The sequence below is a fragment of the Silurus aristotelis genome, assembly GCF_946808225.1.
Source record: "Silurus aristotelis genome assembly, chromosome: 14".
NCBI classification, from domain to species: domain Eukaryota; kingdom Metazoa; phylum Chordata; class Actinopteri; order Siluriformes; family Siluridae; genus Silurus; species Silurus aristotelis.
In genome coordinates this window covers 25,352,493-25,369,118 of record NC_139587.1, presented here as the reverse complement: position 1 = coordinate 25,369,118, position 16,626 = coordinate 25,352,493, and the positions used below count along the sequence as shown (strand labels likewise).

The 16,626-nt window shown below is 39.5% G+C and overlaps 1 protein-coding gene across 4 annotated transcripts in view; it reads right to left on the bottom strand.

Annotated features, from left to right (window-relative positions):
- The window catches only part of spon1b (spondin 1b), a 133,112-nt gene extending 119,213 nt beyond the window's left edge, over positions 1 to 13,899 (bottom strand). For 2 of the 4 annotated variants that reach the window (XM_083561020.1, XM_083561021.1), the window contains exons 1-2: positions 13,360 to 13,837; positions 12,594 to 12,700 (exon numbers count right to left, since the gene is read on the bottom strand). In XM_083561020.1, coding sequence (XP_083417146.1) covers positions 12,594 to 12,700; positions 13,360 to 13,570 — 318 coding nt within the window. In that variant the 5' untranslated portion in view covers positions 13,571 to 13,837. Of the gene's footprint in view, positions 1 to 12,593; positions 12,701 to 13,359 lie in introns of all 4 variants that reach the window. The other 2 variants (XM_083561022.1, XM_083561023.1) reach the window with 2 other exon arrangements.
- Between the last annotated feature and the right edge of the window lie 2,727 nt (positions 13,900 to 16,626).

The window sequence follows — 16,626 nt, the reverse complement described above, 5'->3', positions numbered from 1 at the left end:
TCTGAATGCCAATTGTAATCAGAGATAATACTCCAATTTCACATTCACACTCTCAAATTTACTTTTAAACATTAAATAAAGCCAGATGCATGCTGTTTACAAACTCTCGATGTGCAAAAGCATTGGCGCCCAAAATAAATAAAAATCACTCTTACAATTTTTTTTATTTAAAAGCAATTGTGCCACCATGACTTCGTTAGTTTACTTCTTAAGCACTTGTAATATATATATATGATAATAATATAAAAATAATAATATGAAAATTGTTAGGAATAATTTTGCATGATTTCAGGCTCCGAACCCTGCATTTACACATGCAGGCGCTTTGTTCATCCGTCTACCTGCCCATTATATGCAACTTCCGCTCTGATTTGCACCACAATAATGAGCGATACATTCGGCACATTATCACGTAGCTGTGAGCACGCCTGAAGCTCGGAATTCCATCGAGTAAAACAAATGAAAGCTGACCTGAGAATGAATGTCATTACTGCAGCAAGAAACCCAATGAACACAATTCAACAAGTCTCCTTTCACTGCAGCCACAGCTGCACCGCCCACCTACATTACAATGTTTACGGAGATTTGAAAAGAAGCCAAATTGTGGGTTTTTGTGCAAATTCTATGGAAAAGAAATTGCAAAAGTATAAATGGCTCATGAAAAATGTTAACAGGCATTCCTCACAATGTCCAGCTTTTCTTAAAAAGTCTATCTGGTAAATGTCCCTGTGCACTCAAATCAATTTCTTCTCCTCTGTCAGTCATTGTGGAATGAAAAATAAAAATTGCTATTAACAGCTAGTGTACTTTCTGACCATCCAGTCAAAAGAGAGAACACTATAAATTCAAAAGAATGGACTATATTTGAGAAAATGTAATATATATTCATAGGCAAATATATATAAAAAATGATTAAAAGTGATTCTGGCACATTGTAGGTTAGCAGAGAAGGCTTTGCTAGGCCCTTATGGTCCAACACTGGTATTATATCGAAACAGCTCAAAGACAAGGTCCTCTATGGCAACGGTCCCCAACCTTTTTTTGCACCACGGACCGGTTTAATGTTCAGACAATATTTTCACGAACCGGCCTTTAAGGTGTGGTGGATAAATACAACAAATTAAAATGATACGACCATAAAAACTGGTATTTTCTAAATATAATAATAAACGTGAATCCACTGTGGGGTTTTTTGTTCACTTTGCTCGCTTGGGGATTTGGATTTAGCGGTAATGTATTATGTGTTAGCGGCCTGAGCAGCTCCTTTAAGAAGGTAGCGGATGGAGATAAGACATGTGACCGAGGCATCATGACATGCATCAAGAGTGAGTCATAGACAGATGTGGCGGAGAGAATACGGTCATTTTCCAAAATAAAACATTGTTCTAAATCAGATAATAAATAAAACGGAAATAATGTAAGTTATGTATTCTTTCTGTGCGGTACCAATTGACCCAGGGGTTGTGGACCACTGCTCTATGGTATAAAATTTATTAAAAAGTCCAAAAAAAGCCCAACAATAAAACCAAGAAACACAGACATGATGTTCTCAAAAAATGATCATTCTGTAAGGAGTCTCCAGTGTCAGTGTCGGGTAACAGTAGGTTTCTATGTACTGCTTTTTTTTTTTTTATTATTTATTTTTTTTATTTTACCATGTCAAATAAAAGCTTGCATGAAATGTGTACAGAGGCATTAAATAGCTTTAAAACATTAAAGACATTAAAGCCTTAACAGAAACTGGCAACGATTAATGGTGTGTTTGTAGCTAGCACAGTTATAGTATACTGTAGTAAATTGTGTGCAGTAGGCTAGATTCTGGCCATGACTGTTTCTTATCGCAGGTGACAAGCTACAACGCCCAGTAAGTGACAACAAGTGTTATCGCTGCTAATAAGAACGTACTATATGGCTACTTGCTAAGCTTGTGTGCTCTACTGTATCACCTAATTTATGTCTCACACACAGACAAAAAAGCCTTGGACTATCTGAGCTGCCCTGAGAGAGGAAGTGCAGCCATGTTTAGTTTTCCCAAGAGCCTCAGTCATCCGTCATGGCTAATTCCTCTGCACACTCCAGACATGAGCAGCAGAAAGCAGCTGTTGACCTCTATGCCCTCTCAATACCCACCATATGCTCTGACCTTGCAATAACCTCCCTGCTTCCCTTAGGCTGAGGAACGAGACAAGCCAAGAACGTCAAGCTTTATGTGCTCAAGCTTACAAAGCTGACAGGACCATTTGCCTACAAAACACATATTTAAAGTGCAGTGAATTTAGAACCCTGGCAACAGCAATAATCGGTATGTTGTACGCTGAGTATGTGGAGACTTTTGACTTCTAAACGAGAGCCTCACAGTTCCTGAATTAGCTCCTGATTTGCTATTGTAACACAGTGACAGAATTGGGTCCATTAAGCACAACCATGCGCCACTTTAACATTAACAAAAGGTGCATATTGCTGCAAGAACCTTTTCATGAACCTTTTTAAAACCTTTCTTTCAGGAGCTTTCTTATCTGTACTTTCCAGGAACATGTTCATTTGAGATTAAACCTTTTCCAGAAACTAAAGAAGCGTATCTGGACTTCAGAAACATTTGTCTGGTTCTTGAAACAAAACCATTTTGATGAACCTTTCAGGGAAACTTTTTTATCAAATCAGCAACTATTACTGAAATACCTCAGAAACAGGGAGAAACACACGGCCCGAGAGAGTGCTTGGTTTTCTTCGATGCCTTAATTTTTTTGACAGACAGACAAACAACATCAAATTTAACACACAGCGCTTTGTGAACAAACAGAAGCTGACGCCGGCTTCACTCCATGTGCGTTTTATACTTCCTGGTCGTGACGTCACCCCGTCGGTGACAGCCTGCCTCAATTTTGACTGATTACCGTATTTTCTGGACTATAAGCCAGGCTTTGAACCCCGCGGCTTAAACAATGAAGCAGCTAATATATGGATTTTTCCTGGGTTTTTCCCGGTTTCACAAACTTCAAGCCAAAAAACTGAACCCCATAACATTAGACCAATAAAATTGTGGGTCCAAGTGAACCAATGAAACTCTTTATATTAAATCAGATGCGCTCCCACTGAATCGGGCCGCACCACATCATAAATATGGATGATGTTCCTCTGACGTTTGACCTGCCGCTCACTCGGACTGTCTACAGGAAATGCGAATCATTTCGTCACGCTGAAAACAACCGGGCATGAAAACACACTTCACCTGTGTTCTGAGCTGCATGGCATCGGGAGAAAAGCTTCACCGATGGTGATTTTTAAACGCACAACGATGCCAAAAGATAAACTCTCGAGAGAAATAGTTGTGAAAGGAAGGAGGAAGACGGTGAACAATGACTTTCTTGGTAGGCTACTGTTTAGATACAAGCCGTGTAACAGACACTGTCTTTCATTAAAGCCTGTGTAAAGTTCATTAGTTTCAGTGTAGGAACCCGCGGCTTATAGACAGGTGCGGCTTATTTATGTTCAAAATAAAAATCTTTGTCAAATTCAGTGGGTGGGGCTTATATTTGGGTGCGTTTAATAGTCCGGAAATTACGGTTCACACATTATTCAGAGCATGGACAACGCAGCCGCGTTCCCAGAGCATAACCTCTTTTTTACGTAACCTTTTTTAACCCTTAATTTTTTTATTTTATTTACTTTCATATGCTTAACGTCAAAACTGTGTACATTGGAAAAGTACTGCAGATTCATTTGACATTTTTGAGACCTTTGACATTTTTTTTACTTATTACTCTTTTTTTTTTTTTACTTATTTTCAGCCTAAATAAGATTCTAATAGTTTATAGGCTCCTGTGGAGAAAAAGGATTACTTTTACTTGTCTTGAAGGGCATTTCTTTTTTTTTATATACTTTCTATCCGCACGTTAATTAAAAAAGAACTGAATGCAAACATTCGGTTTATTTGCTCAGATCTGAATCAGGTATGGGTCAATATTCAGCTGTGACTTGTATTCCTGAAAAATAAAGTTTCTAGGTTCCTTGAAAAAGTCCTTGGCCTCCTAAAACATTTAATGGAAACTTTTACAAGTGACTGTTTCGTGCGAATGCAATAAATGCGACGATCCATGTTCCGATACTTAAATCCTGAAGAAGTGTCTCGGCTCAACAACGTTTGTGGAGTATCCTGTCTTGGCAGATGCATTTCACAAGAAAATTTTACAAGCGAATCCAATAAAAGCGATGATCCGGCTTTAGAAGAATGTCATTTCGTAGAAAAGGTGGATATTTTTTGTATATTTATTTATACTCCCTGAGTTTCTGAACTTATCTGCTACCCTACTCTCTCCTCTCACAATGTGTCTGAAGCATCGGTAAAATAATCTCGCTTCGTTTGTTTTTGATCCTGCTTCAGGATTTTGCAACCTCGCATCATGGAGTGGCAACGCAGCAATCCGGTTCCTTGGAGGGAAAAAAAAGCGACAAAAAACCCAGAAAAAAAAGCAGGACTCTAAGTAGCTGTCATAACGGTGCTCGCCGGGGGAACAGGAGAAGGGAAGTGTGTTTTTTAATTGTGGCTCTTGGCATGGCCATGTGACCACGCTTGGCTCTTGCTCCTCTCCCAGCATGCACGCAAACACTCGCGGAGATGCAGTGACCAAAGTAAACACACATGTCTCCAACAGGGACTGGCAGAAGCTTCGGCTTTCGGAACGGAAAAGAAAAAAAAAAAGCCACTGAGTTCTTACAGAATGGAATAAATTAATGGCAAGATGTTTCGTTTTTTGTGCCTCGGCCTTCGCGGTCTCGCTCAAAAGAAGCAGGCGATTTATTTAAGCGTAATTAAACACAGACGGCGCGTTTTCGAGCTGATAAGAGGGTATTTTTTTTTCATAGAAAAAGATTCCAAAGTTCAGGATTAGCTTGCACACAACAACTGGGGCTCTGCAGGTTTGCGTCAGTGGTCGACGAATAACACAAATAATGTAGTTGAGTTAAAGTAGAGATACACTCTAAAATATTATCCCAGTAAACACGTTCTTGATAAGGGTTTTGTTTGCAACAGGTATTTAGGATCTCATTCAGGAACTCCTCTGGGGGGAGTTCCTCAGAGTTGGAGATCATTACTGCTAACAAGGCTGGATATGATGTAGCCTAGATTTTTTAAATCCTTTATTATACAACTGTTAAGGTCCCCTGGTGGTCTAGTGGTTAAGATGCAGCGCTCTCACCGCTGCGACCCGGGTTCGATCCCCAGTCAGGGAACCATCCCCAGCCACTCTTAGTGCCGGTCCCAAGCCCGGATAAATTGGGGAGGGTTGCGTTAGGAAGGGCATCCAGCGTAAAAACATGTGCCAAATCAAACGTGCGGAGGATCCGCTGTGGCGACCCCTAACGGGAGAAGCCGAAAGAAAGTTATTATACAACTGTTAGAATACACAATGAATGCCATTATATACGCAACTCAAAGATGGCAAGTATATGAAAATACTCAATAACAAAAAGAAGATTAACCTTGTTTTTTTTACGTGATAATACAATACTGAAATCGAACCACCAATTTGTCTGATGTCTCACAGGATTACTTTCATTTCACAGGAAACAAACTTTGTCTCTCCCACCTAAACCTCTCAAGAGGTGATGTTCTTAAAGACAAACGTGGATGACAACCCGTCAACATTATGTCTGTGTATGGGGCTAGAGGTGTGTCACGATGCAAAACTGAGCCATCATTTACCACTCAATGTACCAGACCCTCAGGGTAAATCAAGTACAAATCCTGAAATGCCATATCCATGAGTGACCAGGAGACAAACAGAGGAAGTATTGGCTGTGCTCATTTGATGGAAGAGACATATTCTGTCTCCCATGTCAATCACAGCAAAACTAGCGAAACTTGGGCATCTGTGAGTTCATGCATGAAGAAGAGGGTAGCGACTATTTTATCCTGTGTGTGTTACACAGCCCTGTGGTGAAGCAAGGGCAGAGGTTCGAGAAGAGGCAGTTTTTGGCTGGTTGCCTGGCTTCACGTGTCTTCAAGTTAGCAAGCCAAGACCCAGGCATCGTATAAAAGGAGGAAGTCGGTTTGTGAATAATAATAATCCAGCAAGACAAAATAAGGGACAAAATGCAGCAGCGGGAATCCAAAAGAAAATGTTTAACAAGTCTGAAAACAACCTAAAAGGCTAAGAGAGATCCAATCACCATGAGCAAGTGAACAACATAAGTGTGCACTCAGCTGATTGCCTGGTCCCCTGAATATTCAAGCAGCTCATCTGACATTTTGTGAAGAATAACCAGGCCACGGCACCGGCAAATCAGATTAAAAAGACAAGCCGGATTGCTGCGTTGCCGTGTCATCTCGATCTTGCTATAAAGATACGTCCAACCACCCCATTTCCTGCACTCCGAGGCTTTCAGAGACTACCTAACTGCTCTGTTGGGAATCTTTAATGCACAGAAAAACACTTCAATAGCATAGACCAGCCATTCATGTGTGAGGAGCCACTTTATCCTCCTGCATGTCAGCATTTCACAGTTCACAGTTGTGTGTTAGCAGATAGTTTACTGTCTAACAAGAAGCAGTTTAAAGCCTAAATCAACAATAAAGCACATATGAAGCAACAACATTGCACTTTTAAGGAAGAGAATTTATTTGGATCAAAGCAGAAACACTCAGGGTTTTGCATTATGAGGTTTTCGATATACAGACATGATACACGGACTTTTTCCTGACCTCAATGTTCCCTGTTGTGTTTATATTGTTCATAAGAGAATGACTATGAATGTGAGCAACATATTAGCCCTTCTCATTGCTTTCGTCCACTTATGTGCTTTAGAGCTGTCAAATAATTCAAATATTCATTTAAATTCAGACAAAAAAAGTGCATAGCAAGCACCTAAACCAATTACCGTAATTTCCGGACTATTAAGCGCACCCATATATAAGCTGCACTCACTGAATTTGACAAAGATTTTTATTTTAAACATAAATAAGCCGCACCTGTCTATAAGCCTGTCTACATTGAAACTGATTAACTTTACACAGGCTTTACACACTTTAACGACAGTGTCTGTTACACGGGTGAAATATGTTGTGGCTCCTTTAAGAGCAGAGCGGCATTTTGGGAATAGCCTGCCGCCGTATTTTTACGGTTTTACTGCATGTGTGCAAGACAGAGGAATATGTCCTAATTATTTTCTGATGCTCATTTCTAAGTTTCTTTGACTAACCCGTAACACTGTTGCTAAGAAAAATAAAAAAGCACGAGTTTTGGAAACCTGTCTGTGCTTATATGATTTCTGTTGTAACTGGAGTTAGCGAGCTCTCCCTTCACCCAGACTCAACGCGCTACAACGGCTTGTATCTAAACAGTAGCCTACCAAGAAAGTCATTGTTCTCTGTCTTCGTCCTTCCTTTCACAACTATTTCTCTCGGGAGTTTTTCTTTTGCTTTTTTCTCAGGTAAGGTGTGTTTTTTCTTTTCCGTTTGGAAATTTCATTGGTTTAATGTTATGGGGTTCAGTTTTTTGGTTAGAAGTTTGTGAAACCGGGAAAAACCCAGGAAAAATTCATAAACAAGCCGCTTCGTTGTTTAAGCCGTGGGGTTCAAAACGTGGGAAAAAAGTAGGGGCTTATAGTATAGCGAATATATATACGGTAAATTAAAGACACAGAGAACCTGTGAAATGTGTGAAAACACCTTCTGTTTCTTTGCAGCAAACTAGGTCATTTAACGATATGAATATTTACCAAATATACAAATGTACACGTTTCACTTTTTTGCATTGAAAAATCCTCCCTTAGCACGAATAACACGTTGGTTTCTCCAAACAATCAGTTAAAATCCTTTGTTATGCCTCTTGTAAAACTGGCCAAAGATGTTCTTCACTTCTTGGAGATTTCTTTTTTTGTCATACAATTCATCCCAAAGAAAATTCAAAGAAAGTATTTAAATTAGATTGTATTGCGCTTTTAACAATTTACATTGTCATAAAGTGGCTTTGAAATAATATAATGCGGTAATTATGAATGAATGAGATTGTTCTTTATAAGTCTAAAGTTGTCCCTAATGAGTGAGCAGGAGGCGACTGTGGGAAGGAAAAACTCCCTGAGGTGGCATAAGGAAGAAAACTTGAGAGGAACCAGACTCAAAAGGGGGAACCACATCCTCATCTGGGTGGCAACGAATGTCCATTTATTACAGCTGAACAATGTTGAGGTGTGCAGTGATGGTGATCAGATGCAAACTGTAGTCCTGAGTCAGTGTAGCAGACTGTTGGCATCAAGTCCAAATCCATCCTCAAAGCTCCTGTGCTACTCCGTAATCATGGATCCACAGCCCGTTGAGGCGAAACCATCCCCAGCTGCACAGAGTGGCCTCCAATCGAAGAGAACACCATCCAAAGGCAGGTTGGAACAGAGTGGGCAGATCCAAGGAGAGGAGAGGGGCAGTCAATCAATCAATCACTTGATTGGATTTAGGTGCAGTGACTGGGCAGGCCATTCCATGATAGATAACACTCCAGTCGACTGTTTGCCCTCTAAATAACACTTACAGAGCTTGGACATATGTTTCTGGTCATTGTCTTGTCATATGTAAAGTCGGATCCAATGAGCTGCAGTTCAGACAGAACTACATTGTGTTGAAAGTATGGAATGGCAGCCATGTTGGTTCAGGATTCCTTTGACCTGGAATAAGGACCTTCCCTGCTCCAAAACAACCCCAAACCATTAAGCTTTGACTGTGCGGGTGAGGGAGTCTGCTAACATCTTCTCTACTGTTCTCTGTCTTACATCAGTTCTGCTGTTGGAGTTCAAAAATGTCCAATTTAGACTCTTCTTTCTATCTGATTTTTTTTTGTTATTCACTTTTCAATTCTTGCCCTTTTATCTAATTTGGGAACATACACGTGTTTCAAAAGCCATACACGCTTCCACACATTAGACAAGCTCAGTCCTAAAGAAAAAAATTACACAAATAGAAATACCTAGAAAGAATATTCCTGTGGCAGATTTTTGAATTCAGTGCAATTCTTGACCCGAGAATCCATTTTATTCTTTTTTGTTGTTGTTGCCTTTTTCTTTTCATGTTTTTATGTTTTACTTCATTCAAAGTAAAAGTTCATTGCTCTTTAAAAGATTTTACTTCCATTATTATACTGATAAACAGTATTATCAATATATGAAGATGAATAGTCTTTATTTGTCACATATACATTACAGCGAAATTCATTCTTCGCATATCCCAGCTTGCTCAGAAGCTGGGGTAAGAGCGCAGGGTCAGCCATGATACGGCACCCCTGGAGCACAGAGGGTTAAGGGCCTTGCTCAAGGGCCCAAGAGTGGCAGCTTGACGATACCGGCGCTTGAACCACCCAACCTTCCAATCATTAACCCAACACCTTAACCACTGAGCTACCACTCCCAATAAGTGGTATTTAAAGATCTTATTAAAATAATATTGATTATTGCAATTATTTCTGAGGTAAAATATATAAGTTCAATAAAAGATACTGTGAAATTTGTATAAGAAAATTTATGAAATACTGATATCACACCAAAAAAACAGAATGTGTGTCACTAGAAACACTCCTGCTGTTTGTTTCAAAGTACTTCTCAAAAAATGACTGACATTTATCTATATTCATTTGCAAAAAAATAACCCATTCAGAGAAAGTCTAGACATCAGCTGTCACAAGCTGCTAACATCCCACTTTCTCACGTCTCATGTAAATATCCAACATCTGCATCTTCTTAAGTGGTAAAGCGCTGCCTCAGAAAGCCATCTGCTAAGACGAGGCACTGTTTGCACTAAAACGCTATATCCAAGAGGCTCGCTTACGTCGGGAATGAGACACATTCCGGGAGATGAGACTGAGAAGAATGTGAACTCAGGAAGGAAGCTAGACACATATCATTATACAGTATTGGTGCATAAATTAATATCATGCTATCCAAGCCAAGTTTTCTTCTACAGTATGTTCAATTGAGTCCTGCACCGTTCTGTCCTATTCCGTCCCTGTCTCTCAGAACCTCAGATGAATTACTCAGATCACATCTACACACTTCTGGGTTCGTTGCTTTTACAAAGTGAACACATTTTGTTTTCAGAAGGTGTCTTTCTAAGTCACAAATACAGCTTGTTCATGGCGTTATCAAATTGGCCAATCACATTGCAGCAGCTCAGTGTAAAAAAAAAAAAAATACAAATTGCAGATACTTTCGAGAGTTCCAATTCGTTTTCGCATCCAACCTCGGAATCAGAAAAAGTGTGCTTTCTGTGACGGATCGTAGCGTGGGGTTGGTTTGCAGATTTCAGAAATTGGCGACGTGCAAAAACACAAGAACATTGACGGAGCGACGGTGCAGTGAGTGAAAAAGCATTTGTTGATCAGATTGGTCCAATCTACCAGGAAGGAAGCAGGACCTCAGGTAGTTTAATCACTCTACAGTCGTGGATCTCAGCTTACCCTAAATATCAAGCTTTGAATTAAATGTGGTATAACAGCAGAAGAACATGTCTGGTTACACTCCTATCAGCCAAGAAAAGGAAGTCTGTGCCTACACCATGGCCCTAATCCAGACTTTCATTTATCTCATATGCACAGCTGAGCAGGTATGGGGTTAAGGACCTTGCTCAAGGGCCCAGAAGTGGTGGCTTGGTGTAGCTTAGATTTGAACTCAAGAACTTAGGGGTCAAATTGCAATGTCTTAACCACTAATCACCATCTCCCTTGTTTAATTTGGGTGATTCTGTGACCATAACATGATCAGATTCATGTTTTAGGCTGACAGGAATGAAATCTGATAGGTCGTCTTCTCTTGTAGCTCTTCCACCTCTTGGTTGGATGTTCTGTGCACTCTGAGATAGTTTTCTGTGCACCATGATTACAAAGAGCACTCATTTGTGTTACTATAGACTTCCTGTCAGCTTTAAGCAATTTGTTTTAGCCTCTGAGCACAGGTGCTTTTTTGTTTTGCGTACCATTCTGTGTAGAGCAGTGGTTCTGAAAGTGTGGGGTGCGCCCCTCTAGTGGGGAGTAAAGATATGACAGGTGGGGCGCAATGAATGTCAGAGTTTATATCGGGGTTTTTTTTGTGTTCTTCATTAATCCTTATTAATGATTTTCTCTATTCACAATAAAGTTCATATACTCAAAGCAATCACAAACAAACAATACCAAACACAACTACACTTTTATTTTCTCTATTTTTGAACTTGGTGCTGTTTAACATTATTCGTTTAGAACTTGATATTTCAATACAATAGACATTTTTTTTTTTAAATGTTGACCTTTTTTTTTTTTTTTTTTTTTTTTTTTTTTTTAAGTATTTCATTACTTTTATTTGGAGGGTGATGGAGTACAGCTGGGGCCTTAACCCCCCCCCCCCCCCCCCCTCTAAAGTGGAGAATGGCAGAAAAAACTTTGAGAACCACTGCTCTAGAGACTGTTGTGTGTGAAAACTTTAAGTAGATCAGCAGTTTTATTTTAATAAAACAGGCCCACCTGGCACCCACAACCATGAATGTCTCAAAGAACAAACTTTTTCTTCATTCTGTTGTTTGATGTAAACATCAACTGAGGCTCCTGACCTGCATTTGCATGGTTTTATGCTTTGTGCTGATGCCACATGATCAGCTGATCAGATAACGTCATGACTGTAATGATGGGAGGTAGTAAGTGGTTAAGGAATTTGGACGTTGAAACAGGAGGTCATGAGTTCAAATCCCAGCATCACCAAGCTACTGCTTTTTTACCCTCAGCTGCTCAGGTGTAAGTGTTCTGGACAAGGGTGTTCTGGATGAGGAAGTTCTGGACGAGGGTGTTCTGGACGAGGGTGACTGCCAAATGCCAAAAATATAATTGTAGATGTAGGAAAAGTAGGACAATTAAAATAATATCACCCGGCTGAGCTGCTGATGTTGGATCTTTTGAGGATCTCGAGAAAGTCAGATACCAGAGTTAGAAAAGATTCAGAAGTCATAAGCTCAGGGTTTTTCCTTTCCAGAATGTTACATTATAACCTGTTCGAACAAATTCTTCTCCAAGCGCTTTTTTCTCAAACTCTAGCATTCAGGACCCGCCCCAGACCTTCACGCGCGTAAATATGCATCTGTGAATCTACGTACCGAGACGAGTTCTGAAAACCACCTTTATAGTCACTTTCTTCCTCTGCTTTTTTTTATATTTCGCTTTCAATCAAAGTCATTCGTTTGTCGAGGCGCACCGAGCAAACCTGCTGCTCTAATTGTTTTCGGATCATTTCACATCAGTGTGACCTTTTCTTCCCTTCAGATCTTCCCAATTGCTTCATTTGCGTTTAATTAGCCCTGGCCTGCCCATTTGTCCTGCTTTTTTTTTTTAACTTGCAGGTGTGAACATGTGTCGAGATCCGTCAGGCTTCCTGCTAACTCGAAATGTTTGTTTAACTTTTCCATTAAACTTTTTTTGAAATTATGGACAAAACTGCACCAACTTCATCACTAGTGCAAAAAATAAAAAGTGACTATGATGGAAAAATTGTCACCATGCTTGGGTTTCAAGGGTCAGGGATGGACAAAAAAAAAAAGGGGGGGGGGGGCTGAGAGAAAAGAAAAGAGGCCGTGGGAATACTCGTCTCACCTCGAAATTGCCGGCATAATCATCGAGGCTGCTTCCTTCTCTTCCTTCCTTCAGAGCAATCAAAGTGAAACCTCGGAAGTAATACGGACTAGAGGCATGTAAACTCACTGAAGAGGCAGAGAGAGAGAGAGAGAAAGAGAGAGAGAGAGAGAGAGAGAGAGAGAAAGACAGAGAAAGAGAGAGAGGGAGAAATAGGTCAAGACACAGCAGCATTTAACCAAACAGCAGGTCAGATCTCTGAGGTGTGTGTCAGGGCAAGTTGCAAACTGTCAGAGCATTCAGTGCAAGTTCAAGTCCCACAGAAATCTTTGTATGCTGTTTTTTTATTCTTTGTTTTTCTTTTTTTGTGTGAAGCTGAATCATCTGAAGGCAAATGCAAGTGCAGACACGCTTCACACAAAACCTCCAGTGAGGGATCTGGTGCATAATATGGGCCATTTACACCACCATTACCTTTAATTGCTGTCATGATTCACTGGGGGGGGGATTTATTTATGCACTCAATTCTTCATAATGCACTATGTATCTGATGCTACTTTTGTCTGTATTAGAAAAACATGCATGCATGGATTTATTTTATTTTTTTTAGTCAAATGATGCATATTTCAATAAAAAAAAGCAATGCATATAGTAAATAAATGTTGCAAATAAATAAATAGTCTGGAGGAGATTTGAAAAAATAATAATTTAAGACACTCCGAAACTCGGTTTCTGTGATGCACGCGACCCACGAGCGAATCTACAGCATGCAATCTGTTCCCCTCACCTCGGTAAGTGCTTCCAGGCTGATAGGTTTCGGGATCTCCTTCCACCCGGAGGCGGTACTCGCTGCGCCCTTCTCTGCGCGCGCCCCGGCTCGAGCTGCGGGGGATCCTGCAGGAGAAGCTCGCGCTTTCCCTGGAAAAAGCATGACTGCTGAATAGGTTCAGTACAAGGTAGAGCAAGAACACCGTCCCTGCACCTGCATGCATGCCCATGCCCGGATACCCAGCGAGGGCAAATCAGTGGATAAAAGAAAAAAAAAGTGAGCGCAGGCAGAAAACACACCAATGAGCCCAAAAAAGAAAAGAAACCTGGCACTGATCACTTAATCAAGCACTTTTCTAAACCCCATGAAATCCATTCGCTCTAAAAACAAATGCAATCGGTTTCGCCAGGCAGATATTTCACTTTATTCCAGGTTCCGAAGAGCGGAGAAGATCCTCTCCTCACGCCCCGAGCTGCGATGTGGGAAAGACATGGACAGCAGCGGGCATTACTACCGCGAGTAGATGATCCGACTCTTACTGATCCGACTCTTTTGAACAAAACCGTAAAGCTGAATCGATTCGCGAGTGTCGAATCGTTCGTCATCCAACAGAGGGAGATCTAAATAACCAATATTTAATTGTGCAATATCCTGCTCCAGGGGTCTCAAACCAGGGTACAGGTCGTTTTATATATTATTTCTATTTATAAATATTTCTATTTTCTTTGTCGCATTTATTTTCTATAAAAAATGATTTATATATTTTTGTTTCTGTGCATCGATAAATGAGCAGCAATTCTGCATTATGTTGAGTTGAACTTTTATTCTTATTATATATTTATTAATTAAATTAATAATAAAAGCATATATGTACTTTATGTACATATATGTGTATACACACACACACACACACACACACACACACACACACACACACACACACACCCCAGCCCTGGCCCCTGCCCTTGGTCCGTGATGCAAAAAAAATGTAGAAATTCCGATTCCCTATTTATTATGTTACATTTACAAGTGATGTTTCATTCATCATCAATTTTACACAAACGGTATATTCAATAATAATATTTTCATCTGATTTATGACAAAATCATTTAAAAGTGAAGCTGTTCTTGGACATTACAAATTAAAATAAAAAATAGGGCATGAAGACAAAATATTCTTGTAAATGCTGTATAGATATTATGGTGTTTTAAATTATACAAATCATCAGGACACCAAATTGCTATGTTTCCACACGGACGGTTAATGAGGTGATACCGGAGAACATTTGTATTTAATGTGAATTAGTTTATTTAGACATTTTATGCTTTCTATTCATATATTTATTATGTCTGTGATGCAAGTATTCACTGAGATTCAGGTTGTTTTATTTATGTGTCTGTGAAGAGAGATGACGGAGATGGCAGAGAGCGCCCCCTGTCTGTTTTCTTTATTTTGCAGAAGCACCAGCGTTTTGTTGTTATTATGAGTGTTTACAAATAAAAGTAGACCCTTTACAGATTTGTCTTTCATGAGACTGGTCCGTATTTGGAAGAAAATAAGTAACTTTTTAAAAATAATTTTGTGTTACTGTTGACTTTAAAATAGTTCTCCAATGAATTAAAGAAATAAAAAGTAAAATATTGGTATGTTTTCATGACCCCGCAGTCGTGAAATCATCCGTAACCTCTCATTAATATAAAGTGGAAACGTGTCTCCAAATCTGATACTGTTAAATAATGAAAAAACTGTTTGCATGTGTGTATGTTTGTGCTGTTGGTTTTACATAAAACATGGAAGAAGAACAAAAAAATGAATTAAGGGATGCATTCATTTCCATAAGGTAAACACATCTCTAATTGTGTTCAATTATCAACTTGATTGATGTTCCTCAGCTTCAACTACATCCGACTAATCCTTAGCCATACAGTTGTATTGAGGTTAATGCATCAATTCTTTTCTCAGATTCTCTTCTTGGTTGGCTCGTCCACCTCAACAATTGACCTCCTGTGTGTCTTGCGATGCTTTTCTCTTTACCATGATTGTAAAGAGGGGTTTGTTTATTTACTGCATGCCCTCTCTGCAGGATTAAATTGGTCTGGCTGTTCTCCTCTGTCCTTTCAGATCATCCCATGTCTACAGAACAGCCATCTCATTTATTGATTTTCTGAAATACTTCAGACAGGAACCTTCATCTGGAACCAACAATCACTGACATTTTTTCTTCATCCTGATGTCGGATTTGAACATTAACCGAAGCTCTTTAACACAGTTTTATTAATCGCATTGCTGCCACACGATTGGTTGATTAAATAACGGCGTAACTCAGGGGTCCCTAAACTTCTGCCCGCGGGTGAAACTGGAACGGCCCTCTGAACAATGCCAGAGACATATACTGAAAATGACATTAAATATATGTACTACTTATTTGATATCTATATTTGATTAGATTAGTCCTTAGTTATTAGTTATTAGTCCTTAATCCTTATTTATTACCGTAGCCTAATTATTACCCACCAACATTCAACATAACATTAAATGTAAATGTTTTGATTTCAATAGCAATAAATATGAAAAAATGTCATTATGATAGTAATAATGCTCTTTTATAGGCGATATATCTATTAAAAAGAACAAAACAGAACATAAACTAATCTAAAATCAGGAGGCGTATTAAAAACATTTAAAATCATTAAAAAAATCTCCAAAATTAAACTGATTGTCATTCTGGCCGATACATTTTTCTATTACAGACTGACCTGGATCCCCTTTGTAGAAAGGCAAAATTATGTCCCCCTAACAGTAAAAAGTTTGGGGACCCCTGGCATAATTGAACACGAATGACCCAATCTACAGTTTTATTTACGAACTATTTCTTCAAGATAAAATTGTAACAATGCCAAGCTGCCTCTTTTTACCTATAGAAACAGTGATAAGTGCCCTGACAGTGTTCGTGGCTCAGACACACTCTCCCAGTTTAAGGCAAGGCATAAACATAACACACATCACATCTCATAACCTTGTGATCACATGCACATTATCAACTATTAATATTATGAACAGCAGCTACGCTAATTCCTCTCCACTGCTCCTCTTTCTCTACCCATCCCGAGGCATCCTGAGGTTGCTCCAGCTCCAGTCACGTCCCACCTCATGAAGATTGTGGACCTTTAAAGAAGTAGATGGTGACCCTGCAAACATCTTGAACCATCTAGAGAAGTACAAGTGCCATTTGGATCCCACTTCATGTGGAGTTTGGAAACTGGACCTCTTTGAGTGTTTAAAGGC